This window comes from Malus sylvestris, chromosome 5 (assembly GCF_916048215.2).
Source record: "Malus sylvestris chromosome 5, drMalSylv7.2, whole genome shotgun sequence".
Lineage (NCBI taxonomy): Eukaryota > Viridiplantae > Streptophyta > Magnoliopsida > Rosales > Rosaceae > Malus > Malus sylvestris.
In genome coordinates this window covers 44,452,535-44,471,914 of record NC_062264.1, presented here as the reverse complement: position 1 = coordinate 44,471,914, position 19,380 = coordinate 44,452,535, and the positions used below count along the sequence as shown (strand labels likewise).

Below are 19,380 nucleotides of genomic sequence, written 5' to 3'. Positions count from 1 at the left end.
CATTGCTTCTGAGGACGAATATGAATCCAACAGTACTTCATCTAGCAAGTCCAGTCCCCTGCCTTCATTCCATAAGTGCCGAACCCGGCAAAAGTCATATCGTGAATGTTGCCTACAATTGTTAGAATCTGCTATATTTAGCATCTTAAAAACACAAATCCAAATGAAGATTTTGAGTGATTAGCTTACATGAGCTAAGAATCCATGCTGTTCCTCGTTGCAATAGAAGCTAGTATTCTTTTTGTTGGCGATAATCTCCAATAGCAAGACGTCAAAACTATAGACATCAGATTTTTCAGAAAATATCGCACCCATGACATACTTTGGAGACATAATGCACCAGCAATTCATTTGTATTAATAATTGGAAAAAAATGTCTTCTCTATTTTTGGTCTTAAGAAAAATGCCAATAATAGGAACAGAATGACGCTTACCGTGTTCCCACGACCTTGTGCGTATTTGCTATACTCTGTCACTTCAACGATTCGTGGCCCACACATTCTTTTATTCCTTGTTTTCTCTCACACGTGACCCATAACTCTCTCCCTCTCATCTCTCCCGTTGAAGCTCTCTGTAACTCACCCTCACTCTCTAATTTCCCGAGCATCACCACTCACAACCACCATCTCTTACAGCTTGGTTCAACACAAAATCACCAGAAATAGATAATGGGTTGCCTGAGGATCTCAGCAGTGGCTCTGCATGGATCATCTGCGCATGGCAGAGTTTCGAACTCACTGAACCGTGAGCTTCGAGTCTTCCCCGTCGGTTCAGGTGAAACATCTGCCTCATTTAGTGTTTAATCCAAGGTTTATGAGTGATGTGGGGATAATTTCGAGCTGAGAAATTGAAGGATTTACAGAATTTAATCTCTGTCTTTGCTTTTCTAGTTTTCTGGTGAACTCAAGGCGAAATTCGAAAGGAATCGTTGTCGATTTAGTTGGACTCAACTTCTTCTGATCTCAGGTACACTGCATGTCGAAATTGAGTGAGAATTTCAGGGTTTTAACCCTTATCTTCTTCTCTGATTTCAGGCTAGGAATCCAACGACCTTTTTGGTTGTTCCCGATGAACCCAAGATGGAATCAGTCTCAATTTTTACATTTTATATCTAGGTACATCTGTGGGAAGTGGCACCTCCCTCGCTAGTTGAGCAGCTCCCGGGCAAAGGAAGACTTGTGAGTGGACCCCTTCCTAACTTGCATGGTTTTATAAATCTTAGGGTTGCATGTATATTTTATTTCAGAGTTGCGTATGTTTTAAAATATGTTTGATGAAATTGCAAATCTTTGATATTTGGAATATTTTGGATATATTCGGTTTACATTATATTAAGGGTTATAAACTATTGATTGATACATATGATTTTCAGTGGATTTGTGAGGAGGTATTATTTTATGGGGTTTTGGAACTTTTGAATCTTTACAATTTGGCATGCGATTTGAGTTATGTTTTGGATATAGATATATATCTTGTTTGAGTATGTGGCCAAGTGGCCAACTTTTGGCTATAAAAAATTATAAAGGAAAGGAAAAAGGTAGACAACATCCTTCCTTGTTTTGGGGAGGACAAAAGGAAAAAAGACAATATAATTATGTCCCTTCCATGTTTTGGGGAGGAAAACATGGCACCTTATCTAAAGTGAATTGTTTTGGCCATAACACCCGTGACTTTAATTCTTAATAATTGTGAGGTTGGTTGCCTTTGGGAGTAATTGTGAGAAAGAGAAGCAGCCCATTTTCGGTTTTGAAGATAGGGAGATAGAGAGCATCAGAAAATAAAGGGTGCTGCATCTCCTCTTTGAAGGGAAGAAGAAAGTGCTCCTCTTCAATTGGTTAGTAATCATCCACCAAAGTAGTTGTTGTTGTAATAGCTTTGAGCTATATGTATAGAGAAGAAATTATTCATTATATTTCTTTCTCTATTTGTATCTTTGGTGTATGAGAGCTATTGGGTGTATTGGGCTTTTGGGTTGTGAGATTGCCAATACTTTGTAAACTCCCATTTGGTTGATAGTGGATTATTAGGTGAGCTCCTACTGCTCCGAGGACGTACTCCAGTTACATTGACTGTGGAGGAACCTCGTTAAAATCTTGGTGTCTTTAATATTTTGTTCTTGCATTTTCATTTGATAAATTTCCTGTGGGTTAGCTTGAGTTGGTTCCAACGGGTTTGGTGTTATCCTAGCACAACAATTGGTATCAGAGCACTGGTTGCTCTTGGGTACTGTCTAGTTGCCAAAGATGTCAGACGTGCAAGATGAGAATCCTTTTGGAAGCAGCTCCGGGTTTGCAAGAACTACGGTGCAAAATGCAAAGTTCGAAGTGGAAAAGTTTGATGGCACAAACAACTTCGGGATGTGGCAATGTGAGGTCAAAGATGTGTTGGCTCAACAAGATCTACTTGCCGCTTTGGGAGAGAAGCCGGAAGCTATGTCGAAGTCGGAATGAGAAAAATTAAAATTGTGGGCTTGCTCTTCAATTCGGTTGTGCCTTGCAAAAACTCAGAAGTATTTTGTGCAGAGAACCAACTACACTTGAAGAAAAAGCTCTACCGCTTCCAATACAAAGAAGGTACAAAAATGATTAGACACCTTGATGCTTTTAATAAGTTGATTGCCGACTTGTTAAATTTAGATGAGGATATTAAGGATGAAGATAAGGCCTTAATATTGTTGAATTCATTGCCGGACTCTTATGAGCATTTTGTTACCACTATTATGCATGGTAAAGAAACTGTGAAATTTGAAGATGTGTCAAATGCCTTGATGAATTATGAAATGAGGCATAGAGATAAAAATCATGATAGTACCTCTGAAGCTTTATTTGTTAGAGGTAGATCATCGGAGAGAAGATCATCTTCTAGCAGGAAAAAATCACAGTCTCGACCTAGAGGAAACTCTAAAGGTAGAAAACCTTTGGAAATGGATGAATGTGCCTTTTGTCATAATAAGGGCCATTGGAAGAAAGATTGTCCTAGGTTGAAGACCAAAGGCAAAGAAAATTCTGAAGCTAATGTTGCTGAGGTTGAAACAGATTTTGTTGATTTTGCTTTAACCACTTCCTCATCATTTGATTGTGCTACTAAATGGGTGTTGGATACGGGTTGTACTCATCATATGACTCCTCACAAGAATTGGTTTTCAAGCTTGAAAGAGTTTGATGGTGGCGTTGTGTTCATGGGAGATGACAATCCTTGCACAACAAAAGGGATTGGTACAGTTCGTTTGAAGTTGCATGATGGCATGGTTAAAGAGTTGACAGGTGTTCGGTATGTACCGAATTTGAAGAAAAATCTTATTTCTTTGGGTACTTTGGAATCCAAGGGCTTCAGGTTTCATTCAGATGGACAGACACTGAAAGTTACTTATGGTGCACTTGTTGTGATAAAAGCTCCTCGATGTGGCCATTTGTATTTATTGCAAGGAAGTACTATGACAGCTGAAGCATCTGTAGTCTCAGAAAATATGGGCATATCTGATTCTGATACTACTAGACTGTGGCATATGAGATTAGGTCATGCAGGTGAGAAAGCTCTACAAGGGCTTGTGAAACAAGGTTTTCTAAAAGGTGCCACGACCTGTAAGCTTGATTTCTGCGAGCATTGTGTCTTGGGAAAGCAAACTAGAGTGAAGTTTGGTACTGCTGTACATCAGACGAAGGGCATTCTTGATTATGTGCATTCAGATGTTTGGGGTCCTACAAAGACTCCCTCTTTGAGTGGTAGACATTGGTTCGTGACCTTTGTTGATGATTATTCAAGAAGGTCTTGGGTCTACACTATGAAGCACAAGAGTGAGGTGTTAAGCATTTTCTTGGGTTGGAAGAAAATGGTTGAGAACCAGACTGGGAGAAAGATTAAAATTTTGAGATCGGATAATGGTGGTGAATACACATCCGATCCTTTCTTTAAAGTTTGCAAAGAGGAAGGAATTGTGAGACATTTCAGTGTTCGGGGAACTCCACAACAAAATGGAGTTGCAGAAAGATTGAATCGAACCTTGCTTGAAAAGGTTAGATGTATGTTGTCTCAGTCGGGTTTAAGCAAGTCATTTTGGGCAGAGGCAGTTAATTATGCATGTCACATCATCAACCGGTTACCCTCAGCTGCTGTTCAGGGTAAGACACCAATGGAGGTATGGACTGGAAAACCTTCTTCTGATTATGACTATATCCGTATTTTTGGTTCACCTGCTTATTTTCATGTGACTGAAAATAAACTTGATCCTAGAGCCAAAAAGGTTATCTTTCTTGGTTTTAGTAGTGGTGTCAAAGGTTACAGGTTGTGGTGCCTAGAGATGAAAAAACTTGTAATCAGCAGAGATGTGACATTTGATGAAGAAAGTATGTACAAAGTCTCTGAGAAGAATGTGAAAGATGTCCAATAGGTGGAGCTTGAGAAAGTTGCCTCTGGTACTTCAAATCCTATTTCCGCTGATGTCGAAGCCACTACAAGTGAAGAAGTTGGAGACCATGAGGATGTTGAAGAAGTTGAACTTGAAGATTCTATTCAAGTTGAAGAGGAAGTTTCACCTTAAAAGTCTATTGCCAAGAACAGAGGAAAGAGACAAATTACCAAGCCAGCTCGGTATAGTGACTATGTTTCTTTTGCTCTTCCTATTATCACTGATGAGATTCCATCCAATTTTGAGGAAGCTATTGAGAGTGAAGAAAATGAGAGGTAGTGCAATGCCATGAGTGATGAGATGAATTCTCTCTTGAAGAACAAGACTTGGGAGTTAGCTAAATTGCCTAAGGGCAAGAAAGCTATCGGTTGCAAATGGGTGTATGCCAAGAAGGAAGATGCTGATGAGAAAAGCAATGTGAGATTCAAAACAAGATTAGTTGCTAAAGGGTATGCACAAAAGGAGGGCATTGACTACAATGAAATCTTTTCTCCGGTTGTGAAACACTCATCAATTCGCATTATGTTAGCTCTTGTTGCACAGTATGATCTTGAACTTGTGCAACTTGATGTGAAAACGGCTTTCCTATATGGTGATTTGAATGAACAGATTTATATGTGTTAACCGGATGGGTATATAGTGAAAGGGAAGGAGAATTTGTTTTGCAAATTGAAGAAATCACTTTATGGCTTGAAGCAATCTCCAAGGCAATGGTATTTGAGATTTGATAAATTTATGAGAGGCCAAAATTATTCTAGAAGTCAATATGATCATTGTGTGTACTTCAAGAAGTTGCAAGATGGGTCTTTCATTTATTTGTTGATATATGTTGATGATATGTTGATTGCCTCAAAGAATGTTGAAGAGATTGAAAAATTGAAGAAGCAAATGAAGAATGAGTTTGAGATGAAGGATCTTGGTGAAGCGAAGAAGATCCTTGGCATGGAGATCACTAGAGATAGAGAGAAGGGTTTGGTCAGTTTGAATAAAAAACAATACCTTGAGAAGTTGATTCGGAAGTTTGGAGTTCATGATTCAACCAAACCGGTTAGTACCCCTTTAGCTCCTCATTTTAAATTGAGTTCTCTACAGTGTCCTAAAACTGATAAAGAGAAGCTGCAAATGAAAAATATACCATATGCAAATTTGGTTGGTAGTTTGATGTATGCAATGGTATGCTCTAGACCAGATATTGCTCATGCAGTTGGCATGGTGAGTCGATATATGCATAATCCAGGTAAAGAGCATTTGCAAGCAGCTAAGTGGATATTGAGATATCTCCATGATACTCGAGATGTTGGTTTATGCTTTGAGAGAGATGACTCTGGTATTGGTCATTTTGCAGTTGGTTATGTTGATTCAGATTATGCAGGTGATTTGGATGGAAGAAAGTCTACTACAGGCTATGTGTTTACTATGGCTAAAGGACCAGTTTGTTGGAGGTCCATTTTGCAGTCGTCTGTTGCCTTGTCTACTACAGAGGCTGAATATATGGCAGTTGCTGAAGCTATAAAAGAGGCTATTTGGATACATGGGCTGATTAGAGATTTGGGGGTTGATCAGAAGCAGGTGGAGGTACATTGTGATAGTCAAAGTGCTATTTATTTGGCTAAGTATCAGGTTCATCATGCGAGGACCAAGCACATAGATGTGCAGTATCACTTTGTTCGTGAAATTGTTGGTGAAGGGGAAATCATTCTCCAGAAGATTCCAATTAAAGACAACCCCGCTGATATGTTGACTAAGGTTGTTGGTGTAGCCAAGTTTGTTCATTGCTTGAACTTGGCTCATATTTTGCCTATATAAAGAAGGCGTTGAGCAGAAGGAGTTTTGGAGCATTTGGCTCGGCATGAGTTGTTCTCTTGCTAGTGTTTGGGAGTGATGTTGTGTGTTAATTGTGTTGGTTGGCTTATCATGGCGTTTTTCGGAACTTGGCCAAGGTGGAGATTGTTGGAGTATGTGGCCAAGTGGCCAACTTTTGGCTATAAAAAATTATAAAGGAAAGGAAAAAGGTGGACAACATCTTCCTTGTTTTGGGGAGGACAAAAGGAAAAAAGACAATATAATTATGTCCCTTCCATGTTTTGGGGAGGAAAACATGGCACCTTGTCTAAAGTGAATTGTTTTGGCCATAACACCCGTGACTTTGGTTCTTAATAATTGTGAGGTTGGTTGCCTTTGGGAGTAATTGTGAGAAAGAGAAGCAGCCCATTTTCGGTTTTGAAGAGAGGGAGATAGAGAGCATCAGAAAATAAAGGGTGCTGCATCTCCTATTTGAAGGGAAGAAGAAAGTGCTCCTCTTCAATTGGTTAGTAATCATTCACCAAAGTAGTTGTTGTTGTAATAGTTTTGAGCTATATGTATAGAGAAGAAATTATTCATTATATTTCTTTCTCTATTTGTATCTTTGGTGTATGAGAGCTATTGGGTGTATTGGGCTTTTGGGTTGTGAGATTGCCAATATTTTGTAAACTCCCATTTGGTTGATAGTGGATTATTAGGTGAGCTCCTACTGCTCCGAGGACGTACTCCAGTTACACTGACTGTGGAGGAACCTCGTTAAAATCTTGGTGTCTTTAATATTTTGTTCTTGCATTTTCATTTGATAAATTTCCTGTGGGTTAGCTTGAGTTGGTTCCAACGGGTTTGGTGCTGTCCTAGCACAACATATCTAGTGGGTTATCATACAACACATCCACACACACAGGTATTAGATGTCTATGGCCATAGGACACGGTGATGAGGATGAGTGAGATATATGTTATACCTCCAACTTCACTGCCGAAAGTAGTGTCGGACAACTTCACGAGCCACGGCTAGTGTCGATGTGAGATGTTATAGAGTTTCTTCTCCGGCGTAACCCGGAGTCGTACAGCTTTACCTTCGGGTGATGGGGCCTACTATGTTTGTTCACTGGCATAACCCGGTGTCATACAGCATCACCTTCGGGTGATGGACATGTACTACCTTTGGGCTACTATGATACCCCTAGAAAGTATGGTACAATTGAGAGTTATGGATTTTGCCTTCGGGCGGAGGTTTTATAGATTTACCTTTGAGTGGTTTTACTACCATCTTGGAGTATCGTGGTACATATATATGTTCTCCAAACGATTGCACAGCATGCTAGGGTTTTCAGAGAACCAATTATGTAGTACTATATGTGTTTTTAAAACGGGGGGTTATTATGTTCTAAATTAAAATGGTTTTCGTATTATTAGTATTATTATAAACTTTGGTCCACTCACCTTTTCTGTTTTGCGCCCCCTTCAGGATTTAGGTTCGAGGCACATGATCCTGGCGTTAGGGCATCTTTACGTAGGTATCTTCGAGTCTTTCCAGTGTAGAACCACTCCTTTATTCATATATTTTATTGTAATTCTTTCATGTATTCCTTGATTAGTTGTATGCTCTGAACATGTTCCGCATCGACATGTTTCTTTCTAATTATTTATCTTATTGTTTGCATGTTTAAAATGGCTTCGACACTCTCAGGTGTCGGCCAACACATGCCCATCCTGATATTTGGGTATATCAGGTTGGGGCGTGTCACATATTCTCATCTAGGAGAATGTTTCTAACCTTCAAATCTCTATGGATTACCTTCAAACAGGAATCGTGGTGGAGGTAAAGAAGTCCTCTAGCAACTCCCTGGATAATATTGAAGCGTGTAGCCCAATCAAACTCTTCTCTGCGCTTAGGATCTAATCAATAAATCCATAAAAATGTAAGCAATAACAGTAACAAAATCATAATTAGTGGGGGATTACAAAGAGCTAAGGGATTGCCAATTACGGTAACAAAAGAACAATATGTAACAATATGTAACAAAGAGAAATTTCATCGAAACATGAAAAGTGGCAGTGAAACTAACCAAATAGAAGAGTATCCAAGCTTTTGTTCGGCATGAATTCATAAATCAGTAACTTTTCATCGTCTTTGACGCAGCAGCCCATGATCCTAACAAGATTCTTGTGTTGGAGTTTGGAGATCAACAGCATCTCATTCTTGAACTCCTCCATGCCTTGCCCCGAGCTACTGGATAGTCTTTTTACTGCTGTTTCCTTCCCTTCTTGTCGCTTACCCTACAAATATAAATTAAACATTCGATTCATGTCTGCAACTTGTAGTTGTAGGCTTCTAGCCGGTGTTGAAAACACTATAATTTCCTTTAGAAATTGAAATGGATAAACAAGTATATAGTCACCTTGTAAACAGGGCCGAAACCTCCTTCCCCGAGTTTGTTCGTGGTGCTGAAATTGTTTGTAGCAGTTAATATGCTGTCAAAGTCGTAGATGAATAGCTCCGACGGATCATGTTTTCTTATGTATTCTTGAAGATTGTCACCTGAATGATCACTTGTATGATTCAACTGCATTAACTTTGTTTTTCCTTTCATGTTCCCTGTTTCAAAAATATAGCAATCATAACAAGGTTATCGAGTAATGGATATCAATCAGTAAATATGTTCTTGTGAAGTTATGCATGGAAGTTATGTACTAATTTGAATAATGCTATCACTCTATGTTATTCTCTTACCGGTTTTTTAGCGCGCAGTTTGTGCACGCCGAATACTATGGCACTCAAGATAGTGATAAAACCAACAGCAGTGACGCTGGCAATTAGCTTTACTGGCTTTCCTTCATCTGAAAAAATGAATTTATGAATTGCAATGAGTAAAGTATGAGACAGAAAACAAAAGATACTGATAATTCTCGTTTGGTTTGGTCACTGGACCAGACCAAAGCTCTTTTTTTGCCTCCTGAAGAAAATGACCTGCTTGTGTTACTCTGATCACAAAACAATTCGGTGTGCCTCACACACCCTCCAGTCCTGTTTCCATTACGAACTCTTTCAAACACTCGCAATTTGGATTTGGAGATTCAGAACCTTTGCAGACAAACTCCACATGTTCCATAAATTTCACATGGATTCACCAGTGCCTCCCAGCTTAGCCACCAGTTGCTGCCATTGTCCGAAAGCTTAAGACTCAGTACTCCGTCCGAAGAGATGCCAAAATATGAAAGCGTATTGTCAAAAAACCTATAAGAAAAATATTTTGTTCCCTGGTTCACATCAGCATTTAGAGTGAATCCACTTAGATATTGACCATCCATATCCGGTACCCCGATGAACATGGATTTATCCCATGCCCCACTTCTCCAGTAGGGTTTCGATTCATTAATCCAAATGAACACTTGTGATGGAACGTCCCGTGAAAGTCCAGCCAAGAACAAGCCAGCTGATGGATCACTCTCACTTTTCCAGGCTTTCATTAAACTGCGCTTTCCGGATTTACTATTGAATCCCAGCACCATATTTGGTAGAATTGTGTCACTAGGATAATCAAAACTCTGCCACAATGGATCAGCTCCGACATCATCATCTTTTACGACAAGATTTCCGTTGTCCAAAAGCTCTGCAGCTGAACCATTAGATGGCACTGAAATATTCGTTGACCAAAGAGAATTCTGCTTCCCATCTACAAGCTCCAGATTCCCATTGCTGCTAATTGTCAAATTAGCCAAGGTATCTGAAGCTGCAATAGGATTTTCTCTGTTGGCAACCCATACAACTTTACGCGGAGATATGTTCGTGTGCCATATCCCCACGTACTTGTTAACCGAACCATTAGGACTGAAGAACCCCAATTCGAAAAGGCGGCTGGGGGAGACAAGGGTTTGTGTCTGTGAAAATGGTTGTGACGGCGTTATTTCATAAACTTCAGAACAATGATGCTGTGACAGAAGCAAGATGAAGAAGATTAGGAAGAACATGGTGGAACCGAAAATACTACCAATGGTTTCGGTTCTAAACCCCATCGGAATTCTAATATGTTTTTTTAGAAAAAGAAATGCGAAGCGTATCTGTAATTTCCTTGTGAGGAAATGACTTTTCAATTTTGTTACAAGGAAAAGTCTACCATTGCTCTCAAAGTCATAGGGATAAAACTTTGAAATATCAGATATTTGTTCCTTGGATATTTGACATTTGCTGAAAAAAGTAGTCCAACATCTTTGTATGAGAATACGTGGGCGACTGGAAGCCGGTGATCAATGCGAAAGCAGACACATCTCAATCAAAAGCAATGGGGAACGAGATAGTGATTCTAGAGGTACCTAATGTTAGACGAAGTCAAGGTTAAGCTGTACTCACCGCAATCTGAGGAGTTGGGATTCTGATCAAACTTTTATTCTTTCTGATACTCCTAGTTTTTAGGATTTGTATTTCAAATATTTGTTGTACGCAAAGTTGTGTATGTAATCTTGTGTTTCTGTTTGTATTTTAAAAAGCTCCTTGTATCCAGGGTTTTCAAACCCATATTGTAATCCTGAAGTTGTTATAAATACATGCATCCCATTATAGATTGGGTATGCAATTGAAGTGAATCCTGAGTGTGCTAAAGTTCTTATATGGTATTGAGCCTTACTGTCTAACGACTAGATCCTTGTTTTTTTTTTCCACGCTTCAATGGCTGAAAACAATGTCAACTCTTCCAATTCCACCTCCTCCAACCCACCTACCACCACTGCCTTCCATCCGTTTTCCACTGTTGTCAATATCAAACTTGACAGAACCAACTACCCACTGTGGTTGGCTCAAATTCTCCCAATTCTCAAGAGTAGAGATCTGATGGGGTACGTGGATGGTACTTTGGTATGCCCTCCCAAAAACTTGCATGGTGTTACCGCTGTGGATCCTGTGTACACTGCATGGATCCAACAAGATCAAATGATTCTCAGTTGAATAAATGGTTCATTGACTGCTTTTGTTTTGTCTACTGTGACAAGCAAGAGGACTGCACGTGCCACTTGGGAAGCTTTGGAGCAAATGTTTGCCTCCATTTCTCAGAACAGAATTTTATTCATGCGCAATGAGTTGTTGCAGACTATGAAGGGTGATCTTTCTGTTGCAGATTACCTAGATCGCATGAATGCGATCGCTGACAACCTTGCCCTAGCGGGGCAATCTGTGAATGATGATGAACTTGTGTAGATTGTGTCGAACAATCTAGGACCTACGTTTGAAATGACAGTAAGTGATGCTCAAGCTCAGGATGCCCCTATCATCTATCCCACCCTTGAGGCACTTATGTTGACTACCGAGCAAAGAATGGCAGATCATAATGTTTCCTTGGCTGAACCTGCACATGTCAATGCCTTTGTTGCTACTCATGCTCTCGTGGGACTGGAAGAGGTACATCTAATCATGGTTCTATGTCCAATCAACGAGGATACAATCCTCGTAACGATAACAACCAGCGCAATCAGCTCGCTAATGGTGAGAGACCTCCTTGTCCTAGTAAGCGTATCATTTGCCAAATTTGTGGCAAACCAGGTCATCTTGCCCTTGATTGCTACCAAAGGATGAACGCTGCTTATGAAGGTAGGATTTCTGCCAAAAAACTCATAGCCATGTCCTCTTCGCCGATCATTTTGAACAAGCAATCCAATGGTACCTGGCTGTTAGACACTGGTGCTAATGCACATGTACTCCTGAACTTCAAATTTTGGTTAATCCTAAATAATACAATGGTAATGAAACTATTGGGGGTGTACGTAATGATTCTGGCATCACTATTTCTCATTTTGGTTTCAATCAACTACAAACTAAAGCTTGTTCATTTGATTTGAATAATGTCCTTCACTGTCCCACTGCCTCTCAAAACATCATATATGCCTATAGGTTTACCTTAGACAACAATTGCTATCTACTAATATTTTCATATTTTTTTTCTTGTCCCAAGCCCGGATAAAGGAGGAGGGGGAGGGCGTCAGGTAGTCGACAGTCGGCACTCCACAGTTACGTCGAATCCTTATGACAATGAATCCAGAACGAAATTTGTAGTGGAGATGAGGATGCTTCGTTGGATGTGTGGGCACACGAGAAATGATAAGATTAGGAATGAGGATATCCGAGGTAAAGTAGGAGTAGTCGAAATTGAAGGAAAGAGGAGAGAAAATCGGTTACGGTGGTTTGGACATGTGCAAAGAAGGCCTACTGACGCTCCGGTTCGAAGATGACTACGAGACAGAGGTTCAGGGTCGAAGGGGTAGAGGAAGACCTAAGAAAACTTTGGAAGAGACCTTAAGAAAAGACTTAGAGTACTTGGATCTAACGGAGGACATGACACAAAACTGAGCGCAATGGCGTTCTAGGATTCATATAGCCGACCCCACTTAGTGGGAAAAGACTTTGTTGTTGTTGTTGTTTCCTTGTTAAGGACCTCATGACACGGAAGACATTTTTCTAAGGGAGATGTGATAATAGGTTATACCCATTTCCTAGTGGTAGTGGACAGTTCATGTCTTCAATTTCAGCCTTGGTAGGAGTACGGTGTTCAGTCCAAAAATGGCATGCTAGGCTTGGTCATCCTGCCAATTCAATAATTAAGTTTTTAATTTCAAATAAATTGGTACCAATTCATGGTACTTCTGATGTAACCTTTTGTGAGTCATGTCCCTTAGGAAAGAGTACTAAGTTATTTCTAATGAAGGTTTTCGTTATTATGTGTTGTTTATGGATGACTACTCTCAATACTCTTGGATTTTTCCCATGAAAAACAAAAGTGAAGTCTTTGAGATATTTGTAAAATTTAAGGCTATTGTCGAAAACATGTATAATTTTTCAATTAAAACTCTTCAATGTGATGAAGGGGGGAATATAAAAGTCGTGCTTTTCAGAAGTTTCTTACTAATAATTTCACAACGTTTTTCATGCCCTAAACATCTTGAACAAAATGGTATTGCAAAAAGAAAACATCAACATATTGTTGAAACAAGTATCGTCATGCTTTCTCAATCTCACGTCCCAAATAAATTTTGGTTTGATGCTTGTTCCATAGCTACGTACTTGATAAATCTCATGCCAACAAAACTTTTGTCCAATATGTCACCCTATGCGAAGTTGTTTAAAAAAAACCCAAGGTATGACATGTTAAAAGTCTTTGGTTGTCAATGTTTTCCATGGTTAGTTCCCTATACACAACATAAACTGCAACCCAAATCAAAAGCTTGTGTTTTCTTAGGCTATTCAGTGAATCACCAAGGCTACAAATGTTTGGATTTGTCCACAAAACGAGTTTACTTGTCTCGCCATGTCCTATTCGACAAGGACCCTTTCCCTTTTAAGGGACTCACATCTACCTCAGAAAAAGTCAATGAAGCAAGTAACTCTCACTCTCCCGTGTTATTATTTAACTTTGATTTGCCTAGCCCTCCTAGTATATCTCAACTCAACTACCTAACTTACCCGAGATCAATGGCACTCCACAAACTCCTTCCAGTGACATAATTGCCATACCTAACCTACCCGAGATTCCTGCCACTCCACAAAACCCTTCCAGCGACATAATTGCCATACCAACCACAGAACGGTTTCAACCTCACCCAAACACATCTGCTGTCACATCCCGTCCTATCCCTACTACACTAGTGTCGTCCTTTCCTGAGTCATCAACCTTACTTTCAAATGAACAAGTTGTAGTATCTATGGAACCTATCCAAGTGTTGTCAAATAATCCAGGCCATCGTATGACCACACGATCGAAGTCTGGCATCCAAAAACCAAACCCTAAGTATGCCATGCATGTGACTGTTGACAAATTTCCTATTGAACCAACCTGTTTCAGTCAAGCTGTCAAATCTCAGGAATGGAGGAATGCCATGGTATAGGAATTTAATGCGCTACAAAGGTGTGGAACTTGTAGTTTGGTTCCGTTTCATCCACAAATGAATTTGCTTCCCAATAAATGGGTGTTCAAATTGAAGAGACGTGCAGATGGTACAATTGAGCGCCATAAGGCTCGGCTTGTCGCCAATGGTTTTCATCAGAAGGCTGGTATGGATCATAACGACACTTTCAGTCCAGTGGTTAAGAACAATACAATTAGGTTTGTTTAAGTCTTGCAGTTTCAAAAGGTTGGCATGTTAGGCAGCTTGACGTCCAAAACGCGATTTAGCATGGTTTTTGAATGAAGAAGTGTACATGCGCCAACCTTTGGGATTTGTTGATCAACAGTTACCCAATTATGTTTGTAAACTTCAACGCAACATTTATGGTCTTAAACAGGCCCCTAGGGCATGGTTTCAGAGGTTCTCGGATTTCTTGCTTCAACTTGGTTTTCAGGAATCAACCTGTGATTATAGTCTGTTTGTGTTCAATCACAAATGGGTGTATCTTATCCTTCTTATTTACATAGATGATATTTTGATCACTGGCAACAGTCCTCGTCAGATGTCCAGATTAATTACGAAGTTGGGCACTTTGTTCTCCATGAAGGATTTGGGACCACTTAATTATTTCTTGGGTGTGGAGGTCAAGTATAATGGCAGTAATTTACATTTGTGTCAATCCAAGTATGCTTTGGACTTTTTATCACTCACCAAATTCAAGGATGCCAAACCAATTTCTACACCAATGTCTTCTGGCCAAAAACTAAGTGCACATGTTGGAGATCCATTTGATAAACTAGAAATGTATCATGGTGTTGTTGATGCCCTACAATACTTAACGATCACTCGTCCTGATTTATCTTATGCATTTAACCAAGTATGCCAGTTCATGCATGCTCCAACAACTACTCACTGGTAGGGATGGGCAACCGTTATGGCGGGCGGGTAACCGCGGTTATTTATCCATAACCGTTTATTCTCATACCCGCATAACCGTTTACCCGTTGGGAAATTGTCTAAACGGTTATACCCATACCCATAACCGTTTATAAACAGTTAACCATACCCATAACTGTGTACCCATTTAACCGTAACCGTTTAGTACCCGTTTACCCATTTATCATTTTTAAACCCGTTTATCCTTTCTTTTTTACCATTTACTCCTTTTTTCACCCGTCTACGTGTTTTTTTAACAACTTGAAAATTAAAAAAGAAAAATTTGTCATAATTTTGTTTTTCTAACAATTAAACACCGTTATAGGTACATTCATCATACATTTCCGCATTTTAATTTTTTAAGTCTGTATACCATTCCAATAATTGAAATAATAGTTTACAGACGATATTTTTAACTGTTCGCAATGAAGGTAATATAAAATTTGCTAAGTATTCTTGGGTTATTTGACTCGGAATGTAAAATATTAACATAATATATATAATGGACCATGAAATTTAAAGTGGTTAAGAAAAACTATATTATATTAGTTATAGAAATCATGCACTATAGTCAATAATATTGATCTAAGTTTTGTTCGATAGGGAACATGGTTTGTGTTAATTTTACATATATAAAATAAATGAGTAAATGGTTACCCGTTTATAATCGCGGTTAATACCCATAACCGCCCATTTAAATTTCACGGGTAAACGGTTATACATAACCGTTTATTTAAATAAACGGTTACCCATAACTGTAATCGTGAAATTTAAATGGGCGGATAACCGCGGTTACCCATAACCGATGGGTATTTGCTCATCCCTACTCACTGGGAATCCAGATACTCGCATTCCACTGGTGGATTTTGTATTTATCTTGGTTCAAATCTGGTGTCTTGGAGTTCAAAAAACATAAAATTGTTTCTCGGTCGAGTGCTGAGGCCAAGTATAGGCAATTAGCTTACACAGCAGCTGAGCTTTCGTGGTTAAGGTCTTTATTCCGAGACCTGCATTTACATCTCGTGTGACCACAGATATGGTGTGACAATGTGTCTTCAATTGCTCTTGCTTCGAATCCTGTGTTTCATTCACGAACTAAGCATTCGGAAGTTGATTATCACTATGTCAGGGAGAAAGTGGTCCGTGGTGAATTGTTGGTTAATTACATTCGTTCGCAAGATCAGCTTCCTGATTTATTTACCAAAGGTATGTCTTCATCTCGATTCAAATTATTGGTGTCCAAGCTTCCAGTTGTTCCTCAACCTGTTAGCTTGCCCCCCCGGGGGGGGGGGGGGGTGTGTTAGACGAAGTCAAGGTTATGCTATACTCAACGCAATATGAGGAGTTGGGATTCTGATCAAACTCTTATCCTTTCTGATACTCCTACTTTTTAGGATTTGTATTTCAAATATTTGTTGTACGCAAAGCTATGTATGTAATCTTGTGTTTCTGTTTGTAATTTAAAAAGCTCCTTGTATCCAGGGTTTTCAAACCCATATTGTAATCTTGAAGTTGTTATAAATACATGCATCCCATTATTGATTAGGTATGCAATTGAAGTGAATCATGAGCGTGCTTAAGTTCTTATAAATCAGTTATAAGTAGATATTTTAAAGGGACACAATACTTGTGGAATTCATCAACATGTTACAAAAATCAAAACTGCAGTGTCTTTAGAATTCTTATACGATTATTTACTTTTTCTCCATGCTATTGTTAAGCAAAAAGTGAATATCAAGTAAACATGTAGAAAGATTATATGTTACCTCCCGTCTAGCATTGTAATCATAACAAAGTTTGATGATATCAAATCCTGGCCATTTGTACTAAATTTTGTATCCACATATCTCAGAATTGAAGTAAATATAGGTTGTACTGGCACTAGAAGACTTGCAATTTCACTCTCCAGCAATACGATCGAATATTGAAATACTATTTTGGGCTAAAATTCAGATGAAAGAAATTTCTCAATAGCATGTGGAGATTCACGTTGCAAGCATATTAGACTACTCCGTAAACTACAACTACTGTCAAAGTCATGCAGAAGACTTTGATATGGATTGTGCTAGGATAACACCAAAACCAATTGGAACCAACTCTTTCTAACCCACAGGAAATATATCAATTTGAAAATGCAAGAACAAAATATAAAAGACACCAAGATTTTAACGAGGTTCATCAATAGTCAGTGTAACTGGAGTACGTCCTCGGAGCAGTAGGAGCTCACCCAATAATCCACTATCAACCAATTGGGAGTTTACAAAGTGTTGGCAGTCTCACAACCCAAATAACCCAATACACCCAATAGCTCTTACACACCACAGAAACAAATAGAGAAAGAAATATAATGAATAATCTCTTCTCTATATATATAGCTCAAAGCTATTACAACAACAACTACTTTGATGAATGATTACTAACCAAATGAAGCAGCATCTTCTTCTTCCTTTTGGGCTCTCTGCAACTCTCCCTGCTCTCTGCAGAAAAATGAGCTCTCAATTCTCTCTGCAGCTCTCACTTCTCTCTTATTTTCCATCCCAAGAAAACCAATAATTATGGCTTTGACAAAGCCACAAAACAAGGAAACATAATCATGATGCCTCCTCATCATGATGTTCCCTCATCGTTTTGTCTTTCATTCTTTTGTTTTGTTTAATAGCCGAAAGTGGATGCCAAGTTGGCCGCTAATTTGGCCACTATCCAACAAGTGCTACCACTAGTTTCTTGCTCACGTGGCGAACTGAGAGCAGTTGGATCTCCTGCAGACTGAAAATATCATATATATAGGTTAAATATGATTGTTGGGGTGCCCAATCCATGAATGGTGAACGGGACAAAATACATTAAGTAGATCATTACCGGTGCTACAATGTGTTTGTACTGCTGCTTAAACGTTGTTTTCTAATAATTAAAGTGCTTTTGTTCGTGATTTTTTTGGTAGTTTCAAATTTTACATCTTGACAATTTTATTTTACTAGCCGAGATAAGCATCCACCTTGATCAAAATCTTTACAGAAACAAGTTGAACAATCTGCATTGCGGGCAGTGTCATCTCTTTGTTTGTCGATTCATATCATGCTTGCCATTGCCATGCCAGTGTGATTTCCACATGCATGATCCATTCGTATTTATAGTGAAAAATATATAAGGTTCAGAAGAAGAATTCCTTAAATTGTTTCGATTATCTTTCAACTCAGTCTACCACTGTACTAATTAAATAGCAGATTTGCGGTCTACAAGCTGCAGAACTTTTACACGTGCAATAACCCTACTTGTATTTACACGTGCAATAGCCAAAATCCACTGCATTGTGATGTAACAACGTTCTATTGCTTACCGACCTTCGATCACGGTTATGGCATCTTCATTTGCAGATAAAATATTGTCATATTTGGGTTGAGGATTAGAGACAGAGATTCGGAAATAAGAAAATATAGGCTGCTTAGGTAGTGGAAGATCCGTCTCACTACTTAGTGTGAAAACTACGTCCGGCATGGTTGGTCTATCTTCAGACTTGTCCTGCACGCAAAGGAGTCCGATGTGCATGCATCTCATTACTTCTAAGGACGAATATGAATCCACCAATACTTCATCTAGCAAGTCCAGTCCCCTGCCTTCAATCCATAAGTGCCAAACCTGACAAAAGGCATATTGTGAACGTTGCCTACAATTGTTAGAATATGCTATATTTAGCATCTTAAAAACACAAATCCAAATGAAGATTTTGAGTGTTTAGCTTACATGAGCTAAGAATCCGTGCTGTTCTTCGTTGCAATAGAAGCTATTATTCTTTTTGTTGGCGATAATCTCCAATAGCAAGACGCCAAAGCTATAGACATCAGACTTTTCAGAAAATATCCCACCCATGGCATACTCTGGAGACATATAACCACTGCACAAGCAATTCATTTGTATTAATAACTGGAAAAAAATGTCTTCTCTGTTTCTGGTCTTAAGAAAAATGCCAATAATAGGAAAAGAATGACGCTTACCGTGTTCCCACAACCTTGTGAGTATTTGCTAGACTCTGTGTCGCTTCAACGATTCGTGCCAATCCAAAATCTGAAATTTTTGGGTTCATATTCTCATCCAGGAGAATGTTACTAACCTTCAAATCTCTATGGATTACCTTCAAACGGGAATCGTGGTGGAGATAAAGAAGTCCTCTAGCAACTCCCTGGATAATATTGAAGCGTGTAGCCCAATCAAGCTCTTCTCTGCGCTTAGGATCTAATCAATAAATCCATAAAAATGTAAGCAATAACAGTAACAAAATCATAAGTAGTGGGGGATTACAAAGAGCTAAGGGATTGCCAATTACGGTAACAAAAGAACAATATGTAACAATCAGAAATTTCATCAAAA

General features: G+C 39.0%; 2 protein-coding genes and 1 long non-coding RNA gene across 14 annotated transcripts in view; 1 reads left to right on the top strand and 2 right to left on the bottom strand.

The window, feature by feature from the left end:
- The window catches only part of LOC126624328 (G-type lectin S-receptor-like serine/threonine-protein kinase At1g61500), a 64,234-nt gene that overhangs the window by 26,443 nt on the left and 18,411 nt on the right, over positions 1-19,380 (bottom strand). For 2 of the 10 annotated variants that reach the window (XR_007624056.1, XM_050293397.1), the window contains exons 6-7: positions 18,757-18,907; positions 18,357-18,651 (exon numbers count right to left, since the gene is read on the bottom strand). The exons of 5 other annotated variants lie outside the window; for them this stretch is intronic. Coding sequence is in view for 3 of the 5 variants with exons in the window: in XM_050293397.1 (XP_050149354.1) it covers positions 18,357-18,651; positions 18,757-18,907 (446 nt within the window). In the remaining 2 variants the exon portion in view is untranslated. Of the gene's footprint in view, positions 1-18,182; positions 18,652-18,756; positions 18,908-19,007; positions 19,246-19,380 lie in introns of those variants that run through there. 3 more of the 10 variants (XM_050293392.1, XR_007624055.1, XM_050293395.1) reach the window with 3 other exon arrangements.
- Positions 484-19,294, top strand: LOC126624361 (uncharacterized). 3 transcript variants are annotated; one of them, XR_007624066.1, is made up of 5 exons: positions 549-774; positions 891-966; positions 1,035-1,178; positions 7,679-8,032; positions 19,169-19,294. It is a non-coding gene; the product is annotated as an uncharacterized LOC126624361 (long non-coding RNA). The 3 variants fall into 3 exon arrangements; XR_007624067.1 differs by lacking the exon at positions 19,169-19,294 and having other exon boundaries at positions 555-774; positions 7,679-7,727; positions 8,019-8,033; XR_007624068.1 differs by lacking the exons at positions 7,679-8,032; positions 19,169-19,294 and adding an exon at positions 6,573-6,897 and having other exon boundaries at positions 484-774; positions 1,035-1,693.
- On the bottom strand, positions 7,954-8,427 carry LOC126624356 (G-type lectin S-receptor-like serine/threonine-protein kinase At1g61460). Its single transcript, XM_050293424.1, has 2 exons — positions 8,280-8,427; positions 7,954-8,109 (listed from the first exon to the last, which is right to left on the bottom strand). The coding sequence occupies exons 1-2, from the start codon at positions 8,425-8,427 to the stop codon at positions 7,955-7,957; spliced, it is 303 nt and encodes a 100-aa protein (XP_050149381.1). The 3' UTR covers position 7,954.

What these genes read in the sequence shown, in the direction of transcription:
- LOC126624356 (XM_050293424.1), bottom strand. Translation starts at nt 8,427, where the DNA reads ATGGAGGAGTTCAAGAATGAGATGCTGTTGATCTCCAAACTCCAACAC. An exon ending in CTTGGATACTCTTCTATTTG is followed by an intron (nt 8,110 to 8,279) that starts GTTAGTTTCACT and finishes TTTATTGATTAG; the next exon opens with ATCCTAAGCGCAGAGAAGAG.